This window comes from Acanthochromis polyacanthus, chromosome 9, assembly GCF_021347895.1.
Source record: "Acanthochromis polyacanthus isolate Apoly-LR-REF ecotype Palm Island chromosome 9, KAUST_Apoly_ChrSc, whole genome shotgun sequence".
Classification (NCBI taxonomy): Eukaryota; Metazoa; Chordata; class Actinopteri; family Pomacentridae; genus Acanthochromis; species Acanthochromis polyacanthus.
Genome location: NC_067121.1, coordinates 26,389,246 through 26,409,385, shown reverse-complemented (window position 1 = coordinate 26,409,385; position 20,140 = coordinate 26,389,246). Strand labels below are relative to the sequence as shown.

General features: G+C 42.5%; 3 protein-coding genes across 5 annotated transcripts; 1 reads left to right on the top strand and 2 right to left on the bottom strand.

The window, feature by feature from the left end:
• Positions 1-355: 355 nt before the first annotated feature.
• On the bottom strand, positions 356-3,333 carry LOC110956551 (dehydrogenase/reductase SDR family member 12-like). The gene is made up of 10 exons (XM_022202135.2): positions 2,994-3,333; positions 2,434-2,567; positions 2,275-2,357; positions 2,079-2,174; positions 1,903-1,984; positions 1,760-1,821; positions 1,530-1,634; positions 1,223-1,313; positions 877-1,014; positions 356-775 (listed from the first exon to the last, which is right to left on the bottom strand). Exons 1-10 carry the CDS (start codon positions 3,260-3,262, stop codon positions 609-611), a joined length of 1,227 nt encoding a protein of 408 aa, XP_022057827.1. The 5' UTR covers positions 3,263-3,333; the 3' UTR covers positions 356-608.
• A 23-nt stretch (positions 3,334-3,356) lies between these two features.
• ap1s3b (adaptor related protein complex 1 subunit sigma 3b) lies at positions 3,357-8,058 on the top strand. 3 transcript variants are annotated; one of them, XM_051953704.1, is made up of 6 exons: positions 3,357-3,522; positions 5,307-5,485; positions 5,951-6,059; positions 6,272-6,409; positions 6,860-6,905; positions 7,296-8,058. In XM_051953704.1, exons 1-6 carry the CDS (start codon positions 3,520-3,522, stop codon positions 7,397-7,399), a joined length of 579 nt encoding a protein of 192 aa, XP_051809664.1. In that variant the 5' UTR covers positions 3,357-3,519; the 3' UTR covers positions 7,400-8,058. The 3 variants fall into 3 exon arrangements, with proteins under 3 accessions (XP_051809664.1, XP_051809665.1, XP_051809666.1); XM_051953705.1 differs by lacking the exon at positions 6,860-6,905 and adding an exon at positions 7,076-7,137 and having other exon boundaries at positions 3,358-3,522; positions 7,296-7,419; XM_051953706.1 differs by lacking the exon at positions 6,860-6,905 and having other exon boundaries at positions 3,361-3,522.
• A 150-nt stretch (positions 8,059-8,208) lies between these two features.
• Positions 8,209-11,577, bottom strand: scg2b (secretogranin II b). The gene is made up of 2 exons (XM_022202134.2): positions 11,439-11,577; positions 8,209-10,959 (listed from the first exon to the last, which is right to left on the bottom strand). Exon 2 carries the CDS (start codon positions 10,938-10,940, stop codon positions 9,120-9,122), a length of 1,821 nt encoding a protein of 606 aa, XP_022057826.2. The 5' UTR covers positions 10,941-10,959; positions 11,439-11,577; the 3' UTR covers positions 8,209-9,119.
• Positions 11,578-20,140: the final 8,563 nt, after the last annotated feature.

The following is a 20,140-nucleotide window of genomic DNA, read 5'->3' as shown; positions in this document are numbered from 1 at the left end:
CGTCCAAAGGAATTACTACATATTATTTCCACCCAAAGGACACAGCTGTGTTAAAATATTTTGTAACATCAAGAGAAGTGTTTTTAGACCAACATGTCAGGGTTCAGATATTATAATTAGAGATGATGACAGTGATTTTTTTTTCAATCAATTTGTTGCAGTTGTTTGGTGTAAATACTGAACAATGTTGTGCCATATGACAAGTTTTGCAGCTGCACACAGATATGTTTCACCTTTTCAGCAGACGTAATCTGGCAAAGTATCTACGGCACATCTAAGATGAAAGCACTGCAGAAACTGATGCAATTCTTCAAATGTAAATGAAAAGTCAGAAATCAGAATCCCACAAACCATCTATACAACTGGCACATTTCACATGCTTCCAGTTACTTAGTCTTTATTCAGAAATTCATGGCATTTTCAGAGCAAACAGTCCATTTGGCAGCACAGGTCAATTTAAGTGACACTAAATGTAACCATCTGTATAATTAATATATAGGGTTAGGAGGTGCATAAGACTAAATACGACAGGTGTGTTGCATTTTCCAGTAACTGCTCATGTGGTTACTAACACTTCAAAGGTTCAGTGGCATGTGATGTAACAGAATCTAGACAAACTGAGGTCTGGAGGGGCTCAGGGGACCATTAAGATCTACATCGGGTTGTAACTGAATGGCTTGGGCCAGAGTCTCCAGCTGAGTCATGAAACTCTGGATCTCCTCAGCAGAACTGTGAGTCCAGGCCAGAGGGAGGTGGACGGGAACACGTTTACGATCTGCAACACAAATAATCTGTCAGGACAGGTGACACCACATGTTGGCGAAGTCTGAATTCACCTGAGAAGGCTGAAGAAACTTGCTGAACAGCCCTGCTCACCTTGAAAGAATTGCCCGCTGCATGTTCTAGAGGCGACCCTAGACAGGGCCAACCACACAACGGTGTCGGCTCCTTGTTCTACACCGCGCAGCCTGTCCCCCATCATGTGGTGAAACTGAGGCATTGATGAGCGAACAGCTGGAAACGAGAAGAAATCATTTACAGTTACTGCTGTATGTGTAAGGTTAATATTACAAGTACAGAGCTGGAAACATACAAAACTTTGTGAGCTCTTTTAGAGGCTTTTTTGAGGAATGATAAATAAACGGATGAATTAAACACAGAAAAACCACAGTAATACAGTAATTTGCTGGTCCTTTGGGTTGCTCCCCTCCTGGGTCAGTACCTGGTGTATCTACCCAGCCTGGATGCATGACAGAGAAGTGAATGACAGGGTTGGCTTTGGCCCATTGTTGTGTCAGCACCACCTGCTGTCTCTGTGAAGAAACAACACATTGATCTATCTCATTTCATGTCACCATTTTTCCCTGGATGTCTTATGTCTATCATCTTCAAGCCTTTAAATTTATCACAGATTTTGCTGAGTAAAACCAAAACAGTGCAACATAAACATTTTAAATTAACTCAGACATATGGAAACTTAATTTTTACAACGCTAGCCTCCTACTCTGGATCCCATCTTCATCTCCTACCTTATTCTGCGCATAGATCATAACACCATCAAAGTAGCCCTTCTCGGACTGCAAGTCATTCACTTTAAGTTTCTGGACCAGCATGCCTCCCGAGGACACAGTGATCTAACAGAGAAAGAGTCACATCACTGTGATTAGACAACAGCCACTACAGTCTGGACAAAAGTGGCATTATGCTGTCCACATGATGCAAATGAAGACTCCGTTTGTACGTATTTGTGTAATCATACCACTCTTGGGTCACGGCTCTTCTGTAGAAGTGGTATGAGAGTCTGGGTGAGGACATACACTCCTACAAAGACAGGAAAAAGTCACAAATTTAAAAATTGTATTGCAGTTTGACACTCTTCTGACTGTTAGAATCAGGCCTCACCCATTGTGTTGGTGGCAAAGTTCTTCTCCAGTCCCTCAGCGGTCAGCTCCCTCTTGTGCACCATACAGCCTGCATTGTTTATCTGACAAGGAAAAGAAAAGCAAAATCAAACAGCTAAGTCTAATCCATCTAATAGTATTAGCTTAGAACTAAGGACTTAAAAGTATTTTGCCTACCAACACATTCAGTGATGGATACTGCTTCCTGAAGGATTCTGCAAACTCCCAGACTTTGCGTGTCTGTGACATGTCCACAATATGGATGTATACCTCCTAGAACAACAAGAGAAATATCAATATTTTTCTCACATATTATGATATGTCTTTTTTTTTTGCTATATATTATCAATACGTGCAAACCTAAAGCACATACCGTGTTCCCAGACTCATTGACGATGTCTGTCCTGGCCTCTTCTGCCTTATCTCTGTTCCTACACACCATGTGGACAGTCCCACCTGGAAACACAATGTCACCCTGATTTTCTATCAATATAAAATGTGCGACAGAAACCACACCTCTCCAACTTTGTACCTTTCTTGGCTATAGCCATAGCTGTTGCTCTGCCAATTCCACTGTTGGCTCCAGTGACCATAAAAGACCTTCCCACGACGGATACGTTCAGATCCTGGGGCTCAAAGTCTTTAGATGCCGCCTCATATCCCTTCCTAGAAGCAACACAGAAGACACACTAATCAATACAGGTGTCAAAGTTAAGAGATGGTGATTGATTTGTTTTAATGACAGCTCAGAGACTGATCGAATGTGTTTGCCTTGCTCCATATTTTAACTTCAGTAGAGTCAGATGATGTGAATGTCATCCTCAAGACTGTCAATAGAACAATTGTAATTGTGCATAAAGGCCAGTTTGTGCAGTGATGCGTGCCGGACAGCGATCACAGCTTCTGTTAAGCAGCTTAAATAAAATACATGAAAATAATTTTATACCCTATAAATCCTATGATTTTGACAGTAAACACACTGATCTGACAATATTGAGTCTACTGAGTGACAGAGACCAAGCATCCGTTGACAGCATGCCTCTTTTTTGACTACACATCTACTAGTATGTATCAAAGTGATGTTGTACTAACCTTGTGTATTGATGGATCCCGTTCAGAAACCAGATGGTATTTCTGTACATAGACATGATAGCAAGTGTTCCACAATCCTCAATAAAAGTGTGCCAGTTTTCCAGTCCTTGTGCAACGCTGTGACAGACCAGAATCACATGAGGCAATAGGAGGAGAAAGGGGCACTTGCTGCTCTCTACCGGCACAGCGCTGGAATAACACTTTTTTAAAAAAAGCACACCCTGACAGTGGAGTGATGTAAGTAAGTAAAGTTTGTTCAGCTCATTCATTAACGTACTTCCTGCAGTCACGTGGGTTAAAGTTTGACTAGGTGGTTCCCTGTAATACAAAGCTACAATAACCAGTCCAGAGGGACGGTGACGAGTCGCTCCTCCGGCGGCCAGAAGGGCGGAGTTAACCAACTTCTACACTGACTCCAGTGGCTCGGAGGGTAGATATGTATTCTGCAGGACCGTCTGACCCCTTGTGAGGGTTAAAGTGCATATTTTCTAATCTTCTGATAACGTTTGAGGCTCTTGGGTCAAAAATGGTAAGTGTTTATTTGGTTGTTTTGTTCGCATGACTGCTAGCTAGCCGCTCCTAGCTGCTCACCTGTTGCACCTGTCGTAGCTGACAGGTAGCTAAAACTACTTCCTCATACACCGGGGCTGTTGGTTCCTGTCAGGCCTCCAAGCAGCAGCTGTATTCGGCTTTTATTGCGGGGTTTTATTGGAGTTTAAATCATTTTTGACGACAGTCGGTAGCAAAGGTGTAGCTTTTTACTCAACCGGTCCCTTTAGTAAAACTGGTTTCGTCACTTTCCGTCGACTTCTGCTCTGCTGGCAGTTTAATACTTTCCATAACAATTTGCCTGCGAGCTTTTTCCATCAGATGGGCATCTTAAATACCACTGGAATGGTTGATTTTTGGTCTAAGCTGTTTTTTTTTAAATATAACTCAAATTATCTACTTAATGTTCCTCCAGCTGTATTGTTCTCTTAATTCAACACAGTGGAAAAACTGGTATGTCGTCTTTTTAACGAGGCCAATTGAACTTTGGTATTGCCCTGAATTTCTTTTTTATGTTTTTCTTTAATGGTTACAACAGACGAAAGTGCAGCTTTGGAAATAATTGTTAGACCACCCGTTTTCTTTATTACAAATTTCAGCATTGATAACTGCTAATTCAGTGCATATAAAAAATCTGTTTCAGTTTCAAACTAGAGGGCTGAAATTATTAAAGTTATTAAGTTATTTCCTGGATAAACTCTATGTGTAAAGTCAACAGATTATTCAAACTAAATTACCACCCGACAATGCTTAAGAAGAGACTTGTGAAACTGCACAAGCCATGAAATCCCCCCTCAAAAGAGCCTATAATATATCTGCTTAAACAAAAGAAATGCTAAAAATTTATCAAGCAAAATATATTAATTATCCGGATAATAATAATTCCTGCTTCTTCTTAGATTCGAATAGTTGTTTTTTTTGTTTGTTTTTTTTACTCCTCCTATTCACTAAATTGATTTTGTTGGTTTGTGGACAAAATAAGACATCCTGGGATGCTACCTTAGGCTTTAGGAAACACTGATCTACATTTTCAGCAATTTGTGATTTCCTATAGGCCAGACAGTTTCTCAATTAATCGAGAGAATAATCCACAAATTAATCTACTATGAAAATAATAATTAGTGGCAGCCTTAAAAGAAATATTGGCCCGTTTTCAACTCGAGTCCATTTATTTAATGAAGCCCAGCTTCACAAAGCTGTCTAAAAAGGCTTTATAGCCTCTCCTACGTCTGACAGCCTCAGTTCTGACAAGGAACAGCTCACCACAAGCCTCAACACAAAATACGGTTTCCTCTTAAAGCCTCTCTGCCATCAACAATGAAAGGAAGACCTAAAGGAAACGGTGTGGTTCCGATAGAGTTGGGGTAAAATCAGTGTTTTGATATACAGCCAAACCTTCTTAGTGCTCGGAAACACACTCTCTAAACATCCAAATTGCAGCTCCTTAGCTCACTTGAAAATTGGAAAGGAAAGTACTTCTTCCTCAATTGTTTGTTGACCTTCACATTTCTGCCTGTTAAGCCTGTTTTGTCTTTTTTTCCCCCTGTACTGACGGTGTTTGTCCAGTGTAGTTACTCGTTAATGAGTCGTGCCAACAGCAGTTCACTTGTTTGACCCTTAGTGCATGTATGTGTGTGCGTCGGCTAGTTAAAAATGTGCTTTACAATAACTGTGTGGAGGTGTGTGTATTCGTTCATGCTTCTCCACCGTCCACACATGCGTCAGGCTTTCCTCGCTGACAGTGTGATGTCTCCGACTGTTTAGATGCGCTTCCTGCTGCTCTTCAGTCGCCAGGGGAAGCTGCGTCTGCAGAAATGGTTTACGCCCATTCCAGAACGTGAGAAGAAGAAGATCATAAGAGACATGACCACCATGGTGTTAGCCCGGCAACCACGCTCCTGCAACTTCCTGCACTGGAAAGACCTGAAGATCATTTACAAGAGGTGAGTCCTTCCTACACACGTTTGTTTACCCTGAATAAAATATGGGTTGTTCCATCTCAGATCTTTCGGGGCTTTTTGCTTTTTGCTATGGATATTTAAAATGCTGTTTGCAAGACTTCTGAGATATTTAATTTACTAATTTTTAAAAGGCCTGTCGACCAAATTTTAGCTCATTTTTCAAGGAAATTTGATCTGTTTTTTTTCATATTTCAACTCATCCATAATCAGGGACTATTGGATCTTTTTGTCCAATACTGCAGATTCTGAATCAATGGATTGATGAGAAATCTGAGCAAATTTCACAGATACTTATATAAATATCCATAATATGTGCAATAAAATGCCGGGCAAATGAGAGATGGTCGAGCAGCAACTGTTGTAAAATGTTGATGGAATGACCCTTTTGTACACTATTTACCTCCACAATGCCACATAATGATCATGCCTGTGTTCATTTGCCCTCAGGTATGCAAGCTTATACTTCTGTTTGGCCATAGAGAACCAGGAGAATGAGCTGTTAGCCCTGGAGGTTATTCATCGATACGTGGAGCTGCTGGACAAATACTTTGGCAATGTAATGCGCTCTCTTGTATTCATTATGTAGCTATAGTCTGAAGTGTAACGCTAAAATGTGGTGGTTACTTAAATCAAGAGCATATTACTCTTGACTTGGGCTTTATATGGGCATATCTCATCAAAAAAATCAGCATACCCAAGTGTGTTCTGTGATGTAAACTCTCTGATTTAATAATATGTATAATAAATCAGCATCTTGTCTCCTCTTAGGTGTGTGAGCTGGACATAATCTTTAACTTTGAGAAGGCCTATTTTATCCTGGATGAGTTTCTACTGGGAGGAGAAATACAAGAAACCTCCAAACAGATTGTGAATCGCTGCATCGAATCCTCGGACATGTTACAGGAGGTGAGTTGTGCTCGATGCAATACAAATGCATTGACAACAAAACACGGCGCCTGTGGTGTGAGTCATGTAACATCTGTTGCATGAGTCAATGTACCGAAAGCAATAGTGACATGTTTTCAGATGTAGTTTAGAGGTGATTGCATTATTTTTTTAAAAGAAGTTATGGGTGTGGGTTACTTTGATAGGCCCAGATATGTGAAATTGGTCTGATGTGGGAACTTTGAGTTCATTTGTGTGTGTGTGTGAACTAGTTTCGGTCATGTAGTGAGTTGAATTAACAATGGTGCTGCTGAGTCCCTGGTGTGCCTTTGTCTTTCTCATCGCTAAAAGGCATGTGGATATTAGCTGTTGCTCCCTTTTTATTTTCTCATAGATTTGTGTTTTTGCTGCTGTTTTTCTTAAACTCTGTCTGCATCTCTTTTTCTCTCTCTCTCTCTCTCTCTCTGCCAGTATTATTGCGAGGGAGAGACAGATTTTCCTGGAACGTGGCGTAAATGTTAGTGTTTGGCTCACGCTTTGCTGCCTTCCCTGTAGGCTCATGGCTCTGTGTGGTACGGTAGTTTAACTGGGTGTGTTGTTCTGTGCTTCTGAGTTGGGCTGACTAACACTTTTAATGTAGAGTTGGAGTGCGTAGCCTCTCATTCATTTTGACCATTATCGCTTCAGGATGACAGCAGTGAGTGGTATGAGGTGGAGCTGTTTGGATGACATGGAATATGGACAGAAAGGTTAGATGTTGTGCTTGTGTTAGTTACCTACCGTGTGTTGGTGTGCTCAGCACTTCATAGCAGGTGATGTGTAGACGTGTGCTTGTGAATATTAATAATATGATCATTTTTCTTAAAAATCTGAGAATCTAATGTCTCCCTGTTGTGCCTTTTCCTAGACCATGGAGGAGTATATGAGCAAACCTGCATTTTAACCTGTGGATTAAAGGGCATTGAAATAACAGCGGGGGAGGAGTACAGGAGCCGCATGTACTGTATATGAGTCAAAGAAGTTTCTGAAATGGAACATGAAATTTCCTTTGATTCTGCTGAACATTTTCAAAAGCAGGGGGGGGAAAGGCATATTGAATGTCTGCGTACTTTCTGCCTGAAGCATGTCTGCATGCAGTTCCATTTGAGACTGAGTCTAATGTTTTTTCACAGCCGTGCATTCGAGTGAAAAACAGGAGAAAGCTTCTTTCACAGGGTTTGCTGTTATTGAAATGAAATGAAGTAGTGATAGAAGATGGGGAGGGGTTGAAAATCATAACAATGAAGTGATTTTACATTTATAAATTTGTCACATTTACATTTAAATCATGAGCTAATATATTGGAAGTGAATGATTGCAGTCTGAAAAGAGCCTTATTGGGTTTTTTTTTTTAAAATAAAAGCTGTGTTACTCTACCAGTCAAGTTTGTATCTCAAGAAACGGCCTTAAAAAAAACACACGCTCCTGTGAAGTTACAATGTTTTGCTTTCTTATCTGCAACTAAGTGATGCTGGTATGAGACTGATTATGACAAGTTTCTTACTGTTAACATATTACATGTGTGGGGACCCTTAGTTTTTAAAGGAGCAGTTGCTTGTGTGGGTGTGAGTCAGTTTTTTATGATGTGCAATTTGTGCTGTGATGATTAAAATGTTTATTTTGATAAGCAATCTGCTCCCAGTGATCATTTGTATCATAACCGTGCATTTAAATGAGTCTCTTTATTCCCCCCAAAAATCCCTGAGTTTCCTCTGAAGGTAAATAGCTTTAGTGTGTTTTGTGATTTTTTTTTTAATAAGGCAACATAACTCAGCAAGAAGAAAAATAATACCGCTGATGCTTTATTCATCTGTGATTGATCACACATTATTGAACATGTACAAAATGGTTTAAAAATGAGCATACATAGCACAACCACTGGTAGGCCAACAATACAGAGCTTCGCAGTATGAAAGGGTCGGAAGGCAGGCGACGGTCTGATATTTAGACTTGGAAATAATCATCCATAATAATAACATTAAATCCACTAACCCTGAATATATCACGAGTCACAACAACACTCGTTCTTAGCCCAGCTCACCGCCCCAAACCAAAAAAAATCCCCGTAATATCCCCGATGTACTCCTGTCATCACACTGTATGTTTGTGTTCCCGAAGGCCCAGTCAGCATTCTACTTAATCATTTACATGTAATATTCACATATGCAATTGAATAGTTTGACAGAGATGAAAAATAAGCAGTTTTTTTGAACCGTTACTCAGTCGATTATAGTTGAAAATATAGGGCTGTTTTAATGCTGTTTACAAACACCATTCATGTAAGCAAACTTTGAACAACATCACAAAACTTTGAATAATTAGATTTTTAAAATTTGGATTACTCTTTCGGCTAAACTGGCAATTTCAGAGTGACAACAGGTTCACATCCAAATCAAAGTGTTCCTCTAATCTCCTGTGGTATCACTATAATATATCCATAAATGTTCTTGCAGCAAGTAGGGACTGGCATGTTTTTTTTTAATATATAGATTTTTTTTTTTAAATTTTATTTTTACAATTATATCTGACTTGTAAGATTGCTATAGTTCATTTTCGTTTAGGATGATATCAATACCAGCTATAGTTCATATAATAGAAATTTGTAAACTAGACCACGTCCACCAAACTTTATTTTTGAGACAGTATAAATACTATATTCATAATTTCGTGCGTCTTGTAGGGGAGGATCTGGCTACATCCCGGCCACTGTTTTTTCACGGTGCTTCTCCTCCTCTTCGTTCACGGTCTGTGGAGCCGAGGTCTTGGCAGTGATCTCCTCTTTCCCCTGCATCTCCGTGGGCTTTACCCTCTCCTCTGTGGCCACCTCGGTCTCCCTCTTGGCCACTTGCCTTTTCTCAGCGTCCACCTGCCCCAAATAATCCTTCATAGCACGCTCATATAGCTCGTAGGGGAACTGTCCCTGCAGCTGCGCCTGGGTGTCCCTCTTGGTGATGGTGTTGGGGTACTCTGTGAGGATTTTGGCCGCCAGATAGGTGGTCACCTCATCTTCCACGTCTCCATCATCATCATCGTCATCAGCAGCAGCAGTAGCACCGGCCTGACGCTTCAGGGGCATCTTGTTGAGCTCGGATAAAAACAGATTCTCCCTGCGTCCGGATGGAGGAGGGATTTTAACCGGCCCTGAACTCACAGCAGGGTTGGACGCCACTGGGATCCTATCTGAGGATGGAGAGGTCTTCATCGGTCTCTGCACAACAGGGTACTCATTGCTGATCGTCTCCACCCCGATGATGTCCAAAAAGTCCTCTCTGTCCATGTCCTCCGGGGCGGGGGTCTTGCTCTTCAGCGGCAGTCTGCGGCTGAAGTACCTGATCTTCGGGGTTTGGCCGGCCGTGTAGCGGGCAGGGGCTTGGGGGTCACGGTGGAGCTTCCTGAGCTCCTCCGTGAGCAGCATATCGATAAGGTCCTGCGGAGGGACGTGGAGCTTCAGAGAGAGCTCCAGCAGCTCCTTCACCGTCCGGGGGTCCACGATGGAGGGGCGGATCAGTCTCTTTCTCTGCTCGCCGGTCTTATCCCTCTTCTGCGTCTGGTCGCTCATCTCCAGGACCTTCAACAGGTAGTAATCTACCAGCTTGGTGTCATCGTCAGCCTCTTCCTGGTTCTGGCTGGCCCTGCGCTGCATCTCCTCCCGCTCTGCCTCCTCCTGGTCACCGAGCGCCCGGTCCATCTCCTCGTGGCTCCCGTTCACCATCTCCTCCGTCTCCTCCCTCTCCTCCACGGGGACCCACTCCTCCCCTCCGGCCACATCCTCGTAGGCCTGGTTTCTCAGGCTGATCCCGTCCTCCTCTTCATCATTATCATCATCCCTGAGCACGTCTCTCTTCTGGCCGCCCATTGTGGGCATCCTCCCGAGCTCTTCGAAGATGGAGCGCAAATTGGCGAGGCTCTGGGGCGTGTACTGCTCGTCCAGGTCCTCCGTGGCCCGCTTGGAAGCGTCTGTGTTCTCCTCGTCCTCAAACATGAGCGGGTACTTCTTGTGGGATCTGGGGAAGTTACCGTAATCTACCGGTGCGCTCTCGGGGATTTCAGTGTCTTTGGTGCGGTGCCTGTGCGTGCGGCGGTCGTTCCTGGGCGCCGATGCGGGGCTGAGCTTGGCGTCTTTCCCGGCCTGATCCTGGAGGGACTTGAGCAGAGCTTTCATCAGCTGCTCAGCGGTAATGTCCTGCCTCTGCATGCCGGGGGAGGGCTGGCGCTCCCCGGGACCCTCGTCCTGCTGCGAGGCGAGCTGAAGCAGGACCCTGAACTTGTCCACTTCATCGTAATCCACGGGCTCGGGTCGACCCCCGTTCCTCTGCTTCAGGTTCTCAATGTACTCCAGGGCTTTGATCATGTCGGAGCTGGGTGGGTAGGCACCCGGCTGGCCCTCGCTCTCCCCGCCTCGGAGCCTGTAGTGGCGGGGGAGAGACGCAGTCTGCACGGCACATCCGTGGAGAAGGAAGGCGAGCAGGACCACGGCTCCCCCCGCGGGCAACTTGTGGTGGAAATGCAGCATTATAGGCAAAATGTATTACCTGCGAAACAAGAAAGTAAGGAAATGAGTGATCAGAAATTGAGAGGAAAGACTAAAATCTCCTAGGAGTTATCTCTGGTGTGTTTTGATCCGGGATTTGCCTTCCTATCAGGGAGTTACGCTCCGCAAATTGAATGATATGATGCTGTGCGTGAGGAGATACATTCGCATCACTGGATGAATCACTCCCCGCGTTGTTATGGGCAACCTGTACATCCGATTTCCTCTCAACAACATGTACCTTAATTAAAAAACGATCTCTTCCTCCTCTGTTTATAAACCCTATTATAGCAACAACTCAATATTGCCTCCGATTCTCGAGGATGCGTTCAATCACATTGATCACCTTTAATTCTAACATGAGGTGTCGTGATCTGCGAGGAGCCGCATGAAAACAAGCACGATCCTCCCGTCTAACGCATTTAAAAATTCGTATGTGTATAAAGAATAATGATGAAGCTATAAAAATGTGTGTTTTACCTTTGGCGATGAAACTCAGACAGCAGTAAAGGTGTATGGCATCTCCTCAGGAGCGGATCTGTTCTCTTCTGGTTTCAGCACTTGGACAGCTCCCCCCTGTTATATGAGGCAACACCTGACCAGCGCGTCATCACACAACACACGCAATAGCCGGTCCTAAAAAATCCATATAAATGATTCAGGTTTATGATATGGAATACTAAAGAGAATTAAAAATAGCTCTCTGTGCTGTCTGTTGCACAGCAGCTCTCTGTAGAAAGATTTTTACAAGTGAACAGGGCTGCTGCTGCTGCTGCATATCTCATAGTGAACATGATGTTTATGTGGTTTATGTGAATCTTCACTCATGTGAGCATTAAAAATGTGCAGATTTTTTCTTAAAAGGAGATTTTGAAATGTTGGAATTCAACTCAGCTCATGCAGGCAGCAATTTTGTGAGACTGTGTCCTCTCAAAAGATGCACACCAAATGTGCCAAAATCCCAAATTTGCTCTTCTTTGACATTAAAAACAACATGCATTTTCACTGGTATGTAAGGAGTTAAACCCTCTAGCGATGACTCACAGGCTAAAACCACCCTGGAGTTGCTGTCGCAGTTCAGCAGCCCTATCTCTCTCTCTTTCTCTTTCCCTCTCCGCTGACAGAGATGGTGATAAACACCCTACTGTCGGCTGGGGGCCAAAGCTCCAGCATTCCGCAGGTTGACAAGATAAAGGGGCCACGGCAAGTCAGCTGCCAATAAAAGGTCAGGGATGGGTGGTGACAAAGTTTATGGTGAGATCAAAAGCCTTGCTTAACACTTGGTCAGTCATTTCAACCATCTATCATCCCTTGAACATCTGGAGTTATCATTTGAAAAAATGGAATCTTCATTGCCAGCATACAGTAAATCCATCAGCTGTACTGTAGACTGCAAGGTGATGCTTCAGAAGCACTTAGATGACATATTTTTCCCTTTCAAAATGCAATTTCTTTTTAGAAAGACTTTTGCAGAACCTGATCATTTATTTCCTCTTGAAGAAAAGTCAAATTCGTATAGACTCCCCCACTAATGAAAACCCTTGTTTCCTGTTTTCCCTGTTTAAGTCATTTCTGATGTTCCCCCACAATCCCAGTGAAACCCATTAAATGCTGATTTTTTCCTCCCCAATGCCCAACCAAGATCTCAAATCCCTTTCAGAGCCTCTAAAGTGAATCTAACTATCTGCTCAGTGTACCTCTGACAGCCTGTACATGTTAAAGCTCTTCCCTTTAAGCCTTGCCTCCCATTTTTATTGCACATCTAATTGCCTTCAACTTCTGCCCCTCGTTTATTCCGTGTTTCCATCCTTTTCACATACCCACTTCATCTTGTCACCTCGCCCTCACATACTGCGTGTCACCATCACCGGGAGGACACGTCGACAACGGTGGAGGTGCTTTTTAATTTCACCGTGCCGTCAGCTCCTCGCCCTCTCAGGCTTAAGAAGAGTCAGAGAGCCTCCTGACGTTAAAAGACATGTCCGCCTCCTTCGCTGCTGCTGTGTGAGCTGTGTGTTTAAGTTCATCTCAGTGTGTGTTTGTGCAAAAGACAGTTTGCAGAGGAGAAATAAGACAGAATCACAGATCAAGAAGGCTGGCAAAGAGAGAGGCAGATAAGGAGAGGCATGGTGTTGTTTGTAAGATGTTGTATAATCCCTCAGCATCACTCCTCTGACATCAGCTCTCCATTCAAAAACAGCTTCACCCCGAGGGGCAGCTGCAGCTTCAGGTCACAGCGGCTCGTAGAAGGGCTACGTTCCCTTGAGTGGCCATTAAGAAATGGATGAAACAATGCAGGCTCTTTGATTTCTATCAGTTTTACTGAAAATGAATAAGTACGTAGAACTGCGTTGAGATGAAATGTTGAGCCCACTCACTGGTCATAGCATTGACCGATGAATTTGTGTTACTTTTGTGCAAGAATAAAACATGTGTCACAAAGCAAATGACAGCTGTGATACATTTTTTCCACAGCTCAGGAGCCCTTTAACAGGCACAAGCTCACATTAGTCAGAAATGCTCCCGTGTTGTGCCTTTGTTACGGCTAAAAATATTGTCATGCGGCTGCAGCATGTGTCAGTAAATCATTACACGGAATGAGCAAAATTCATTTTAACAGGATGTGGTATTTCTTTTCACTTCTCTCTGCCGGCGTCTAAGCTGTGGGTCAGTCAGGAAAATGTCTTCTATTTGGATATCACACATATGACATGCTGTTTAATGTGTGTGTGTTTCAGTCTGCCAGTTTGTTTTTTTTCTGCTGTTGTGTAAGTTAACCCCCCTGGGCACTGTAATGATTCTGAGTGATAGATCAAGGTTTCTAAATTCAAATCCCAGCAGGGCTCTGCTGGTGAAAGATTCACTGACTGCTTCTGTAATTCCTCTCTGGGGCTTGTGATGTGCTGTCTGTGTGCATCGTTGTGTACAGACGAGGCACTTCAGACATTAAAAACAAGAACCGTCTCAGTGATTGGTGCTTTTGCGTCCCTTTTCTCTCTGTCTCTCTCTTTATCAATGGGAATTACAGCAGGGAAGAGGGAAAATTATGCCAATTAAATTAGAAGTCCTTAGTGCCACTCACTCTCTCATTGACTTTGTTTCCTGCCTCATATTACTTTGATGTTCTCTTCCCTTTGCTCTGGTTCTCACTCTCTGTATCTATATATAGATATGACCTTTATTACGAGGCAATGCATAATAATTTCTGGTAATGTATTGATGGCATGGATTCCCCTTCCTGTTTCTATGGTGGCATGTTGCGGATATATGTCATCTCCAAATAATGATTTAAACTGCATGAAGAGACGCAGTCGGTGGAAAAAAGAAACACTCATATATCACTGCAAGCACCAATACTGTGATTCAAAAATATTCCTTTACAAGTTAAGGAGTGTTTGCATTAAAAATCCCACTTATGTAAAAGTACACAAGTATTAATGGTTTAAAATATTAAAGTAAAAGTGATGTTTTGGGGATTCTGACTACTACATTATTATACCTTACGTTATTGGGTAAACTCGTTCAATTGCTTGTTAACACAAATAGCTTATCAGCCAATCACATGGCCACAACTCAATCCATTTGCATGCAGATGTGGTCAAGAGAACGTGCTGAAATTCAAACCGAGCATCAGGATGAGGGATTTAAGTGACTTTGAACATGGCATAGTTGTTGGTGCTGATCTACTGCGATTCACGCACAACCATCTCTAGGGTTTACAGAGAACGGTCCGAAAAACATAAAATATCCAGTGAGCGGCAATTGGGTGGATGAAAATGCCTTGTTGATGTGAGAGGTCAGAGGAGAATGGGCAGACTGGTTGGAGATGATAGAAAGGCAACAGTAACTCAAATTACCACTTGTTACAACCAAGGAATGCAGAAAACCATCTCTGAACGTGCAACATGTCCAACCTTGAAGAAGGGCTGCAGCAGCAGAAGACCACCCCAGGTGCCACTCTTGTCAGCTAAGAACAGGAACCTGAGACAACAGTTCACACAGACTCACCAAAACTGGACAGCAGAAGATTGGAAAAGCATTGCCTGGTCTGATGGGCCTCAATTTCAGCTGCGACATTCAGATGGTCAGAATTTGGCGTAAACAGCATGAAAGCATGGATCCATCCTGCCTTGTATCAACGGTTCAGGCTGCTGCTGGTGGTGTAATTGTGTGGGGGATATTTTCTTTGCACACTTTCAAGGTTCAAGGAATCTTTATTGTCCCCGTGGGGCAAATCACTCTACGGCCAGCAGAACAAAAGTCAACAACAATCACGGAGTACCAGTTACATAAAGCACAGACGACAAACAATAAATAGGACGAACAGATTAGTCAGTCACTTGTTTAGCAGGACAGTTGCAGCAGGGACAAAAGAATCACTTTGGGCCTCTTAGTACCAATTGAAAATGAATGAATGCCACAGCCTGCCTGAGTGTTGTTGCTAACCATGTCCATCCCTTTATGACCACATTGGACCATCTCCTGATGACTACTTCCAGCAGGATAATGCTCCATGTCACAAAGCTCAAATCATCTCCAACTGGTTTTTTTTAAACATGACACTGAGTTGACTGTACTCCAGTTGCCTCCACAGTCACCAGATCTCAGTCCAATAGAGCATCTTTGGGGATGTGGTGGAACGGGCAAATCTGCAGCAAATGTGTGATGCCATCATGTCAATATGGACCAAAATCTCCAATGAATGTTGCCAACACCTTATTGAAAGTATGCCACGAAGAATTAAGGCAGCTCTGAAGGTGGAAGGGGTTCCAAATTTTTACTAGCAAGGTGTCGTTAATAAAGTGGCATTTAGACTTTAGATTATTCAGAATGAAACATCGGTTTGTCTGCAGCAGGTTGCTGTTGTAGCTGATGCAGATAAAGTTAGTTTAAACTACTTTGTGTACAGTTATATATATATATATATATACACACACACACACACACACACACACACACACACACACACACACACACACACACACACACACACACACACACACACACACACACACACACACACACACACACACACAGGGACAGCATATTAATGTGAGGTCTTCTCGGATGATTAATAGGAGAGGAAAGAAGAAATAAAGTTCTGATTCAAAAAAACTGTTTTCAGTCTTTTGGAATTTTTCTTTCATCTTTGGGTTTTAGTGAGATGCTGTATCTAATGAGCATTCTTTGACATAAAACCATGTACGAGGTCTAGAGGGAAAAAAAACATTTTGTGGAGCAACTCAGCGACATCTAAAGTGACCTCGACTACACACGGCTTTCTGTAAAATTTCTAAACCGAAAAGATTTGAAAGCTGTGGTGTAGTCATTAATAGTGTGTTGCATTTTAAAGGCTTGTTACATCATCCACTGTGTAAAATCTTCATCTAAGTAAGTAAAGTTGTCAAATTATGTAGCAGAGAAGAAAGTGTAATATTTTGTTCAGAAATGTAATGGGAGGGAAGTAAAGAAGCATAAAATAGAAATACTAAAGTAACAGACCTTAGAATTTTGCAGTCCTTGAGTAAATGTAATTAGCTTGGGAGCAGAGGTTGTTGAGGTTAACTGCTTCCTGTTGCTATTTACAGAGTAGAACTAAGCAATAATATGCACAGAAGAACATGTGATAATGAAATCATTTCACCACAAGTTAGAAAAAGATCTTGAGCAAAATGAATGAAATTTAATCAGACTACTACGGAATAGGAAGCAAATTCTGAAGTGAGTGACAGCATTTGTCATAATTCAGTTATCTGAACTGGTGATTCATATAATAATTGATCAGTAAAGAAAGTATAAAGATGTTGACCATAACCTACAGTAGTCTGTCTTAACAAAGGAAAAAATATGTTAAAATCGTTCACATTTTTTTAGGAAAAATCTGTTGTCTGGATTCTTCTCGTTAATTATAAGCCTTTTCGTATTTGACTCCTACTCAAGGTGCATTTTGGGGGGAAAAAATCTGCACTTTCATGCCGCATTTGAATGCTCAAGACGTACTCCTTTTCTAGCCAAGAAATTATCTAGAACTACAGATATGCAGCGTTGATTTCTTAATGTTTTGGTACCAGCGTGCCTTCATCAGATGGAGAAGCATGACAGCAGCACATTTATGGCTTTGAAGGCAAATAGATGTAAAACACCATCTGTGTGAAATAGATTATACATCAACAGTGTCTACAAACTGTTTACCGTGTTTTAGAAATCTGGTGCATTTTAAGAGCTTCTAGTGATTCCAGTCAGGTTTCAGTGCGGTTATATAAACGGATGAATAGTTCTTTAACATTAAAACTTAGCCTCCTCTGCATGTATTTTTCTTGCAGGAATGAAATGCTAAAACATGAATGTAGTCTGGTTTGAATGAGTGACTGGAAAATTTTCAGCCAGGTCCAAATTTGAACATCAGATTGAATTGTACTCCCTTACCCATTTTGCCTCATAAACCATCTGTGTGCGCTTTGTTTTTCTTTCCTTGATTGAATGATACAATATCTGCCACATATCTCTCCTCCTCCTACCACATCTAAACCAGCAGCAGCCAGTTGGGATACTGCTGATGTTTACCCACACGCCAATCAAAGCTGCGGGGAGCGAATGATATCAGCTCAACAATGGCCTGCGTGCGTCACACCGATATATTCACGTGCACGCACACAACCAGCTGCGAGCACACACACACACACACACACACACACACACACAAATAGCCTCTCTCAGCTTCATCTCAAGGTTTTTCACTGTGCGTTCTTCTGTGCTTTATTTTTGCTTTTATGCTTTAAAATGAGCTCAAGGACTCATGAGTCAGCCAAGAGCTGGCAAACACTTATTCGTTTTTAACCTTGGATTTCTTCTTTAATGGCCTGACATTCAGATATGATGCTGTTGCGTAAACTCTTGTCAAAAAAAGGAAAACATACGCTGATCACTGGGAAGGAGAGCTTTTCATCCTCCTCCTCACCTCTTCACCCCCTCTGTCACCACCACCACCACATCATGAGGCGGGAGAGCATGCGGAATGGCACGCCCGTCGTCATGGCTCACCTTCTTTTCAACCAACGTCTCCATGGTGACGCCGCCTCACAGCCTTTCATCTGCTTCCACCTTCATCTCTTCCCACAGGTTGGTATCCTTGTCTGCTTCATTAGACGACTCGTTTTCTTAAACTAGCCATTTTCCTCATGGCTTTCATTCATTTGCATTCTTTTTTTTTTTTTAAATAACCTTTGTTGTAGCCGTGCGCCTCGGCCCTCTCCCTGTGCCAATTACTGTGATTAAAGCATGCTCCTTGTCTTCAGGAGGCAGGTGGTCTCAGAAACAGAGACGAGGGTGATTAGAGCCACAAGATCTGAACCATTAGGACAGAGAAGCAGAAAAAAAAGGAGAGGAAGACTGTGTTGTCTGAGCAGAAGAGAGTGGGCAGAGGAAAACTAAAAGAGAAATGAAAGAAGGTGGACTTTCTATAAAGGCTCAACCTTTCTGAAAGGTCACATGTCCACATATTGCAACAGGAATGAAGCTGAGGGCCTGTGGGAGTGGATGTATTATCTCTGCATTAATGAGACCGGATTCAACTGCTAAGCCTCCATTCCTCTCCTATGACCATCTTTCCATTACAGGAGTTGTTTGACATTTTTGAGAAAATGCTTATTTATTTTCTTGCTGAACTACATGACAATTTTTGACTTTATTTTTCCTGTTTGCTTAGATTCGCTCTTAGTGGCTGACAAAATCCATCTACCACCACCTCTAGAGATCAGAATGTAATCAGTTGTATTTTGTTTGTGTGGTCAGTGCGCACACAGAAATGTAGCTGTGATTTCACAGGTTTTATGTGCCACAATACTCTTTGGCCGAGCGTAGGCCAGTGACTTCCTAGAGTCTTGGACAGTTCCTTAGCAACTTGGTCTGTACCAAGATTAGTCTAAGACGTAACCTCTACTGAAACAGTAAATTGCTGTTTTGATATCAATGTTTTGATGCTTAAGTTTCCCCATGCTTCCAGTCTTTATGCTAAGCTAAGCTAACCTTTTGCTAGCTACACTTGGCTTCATATAGTCACCTAAACGATTTAAACCGCTGACAGGTGCAGTGAAAAATTTGATTATCTTGTAACAATGGCGCCTTATAAGGGGTTGGATCTGTTTGACAGCACATAAACAGTTCTTGAAGTTGATGTGTCAAACATAAGGATCTTACCAACTATGGCACGCTATGACAAACATGATGGCTGGATGACTGGCTCAGAACATCTCCAAAATGACAGGTGTTGTTGGGTGTCCCTGGTATGCAGTGGTCAGTAACTACTCGTAGCAAAAGTGATCCAAGGACCAGCACATCTGCTCACACTGACCACTGTTTACTGCCAAAAATGCATACAATGCCATATGAGTATCAGCCCTGGACCATGGAACAATGGAAGAAGGTGGTCTGATCTGATGAATCATGCACATACACAACGTAGAAAAAGTGTAGAAAAGATGTAGAAAAGATGGCAGCAGGGTGCACTATAGGGAAAAGGGCAAGCTAGGGAAGGCAGTGTAATGGTCTGTACAATTTTCTGAAAGAGAACCATGGTTTGGTTTGAACAGCAACAGTTCAACGTTTACGAAAGAACCTACTTCAAATGTTTTGGTGCCTGATATTAGATAACACCTTCAGGGGTCTTGTAAAGTCCATATCATGGTTGGTCAGAGCTGTTTTGGCAGTATGAGGAGGAACTCCCCAGTATTAGGCTGGTGGTAGTCTGACTCACCGGACGTAGGCTGCAGTTTTAAACTTGACATTGGCATTTCACACAGCTTCTCCTCCCCTATCGCTATCTACGTATTATGGTTCTCAATATCCCTATCACTGGGAGATACAACAACAACCTCCAGGCACCAACCTACATGCTGAAAATTTCAACTTTTTCTGAAGATTAGATCTTGCACTTAAGTAGCCATGCTTGCACCAAATTTAATAACAGTGCTTGCTTCCCTGCCTGCAAATATTTCACCAAAGCAGTTCCCCGTTACTATTTTGAGGGGACATCATTGCTACATCCTGGAATTGCTACGGACCAAATTGTTTGTGACTTGTTTAAAAAACTACAATTAAACCAGAGCATTTCTTTCCCCTATAGCAGAATGATGATAAGGTGCAGTCAGACCATTCTGCACAACACTGCGACAGCACCAGAAAAT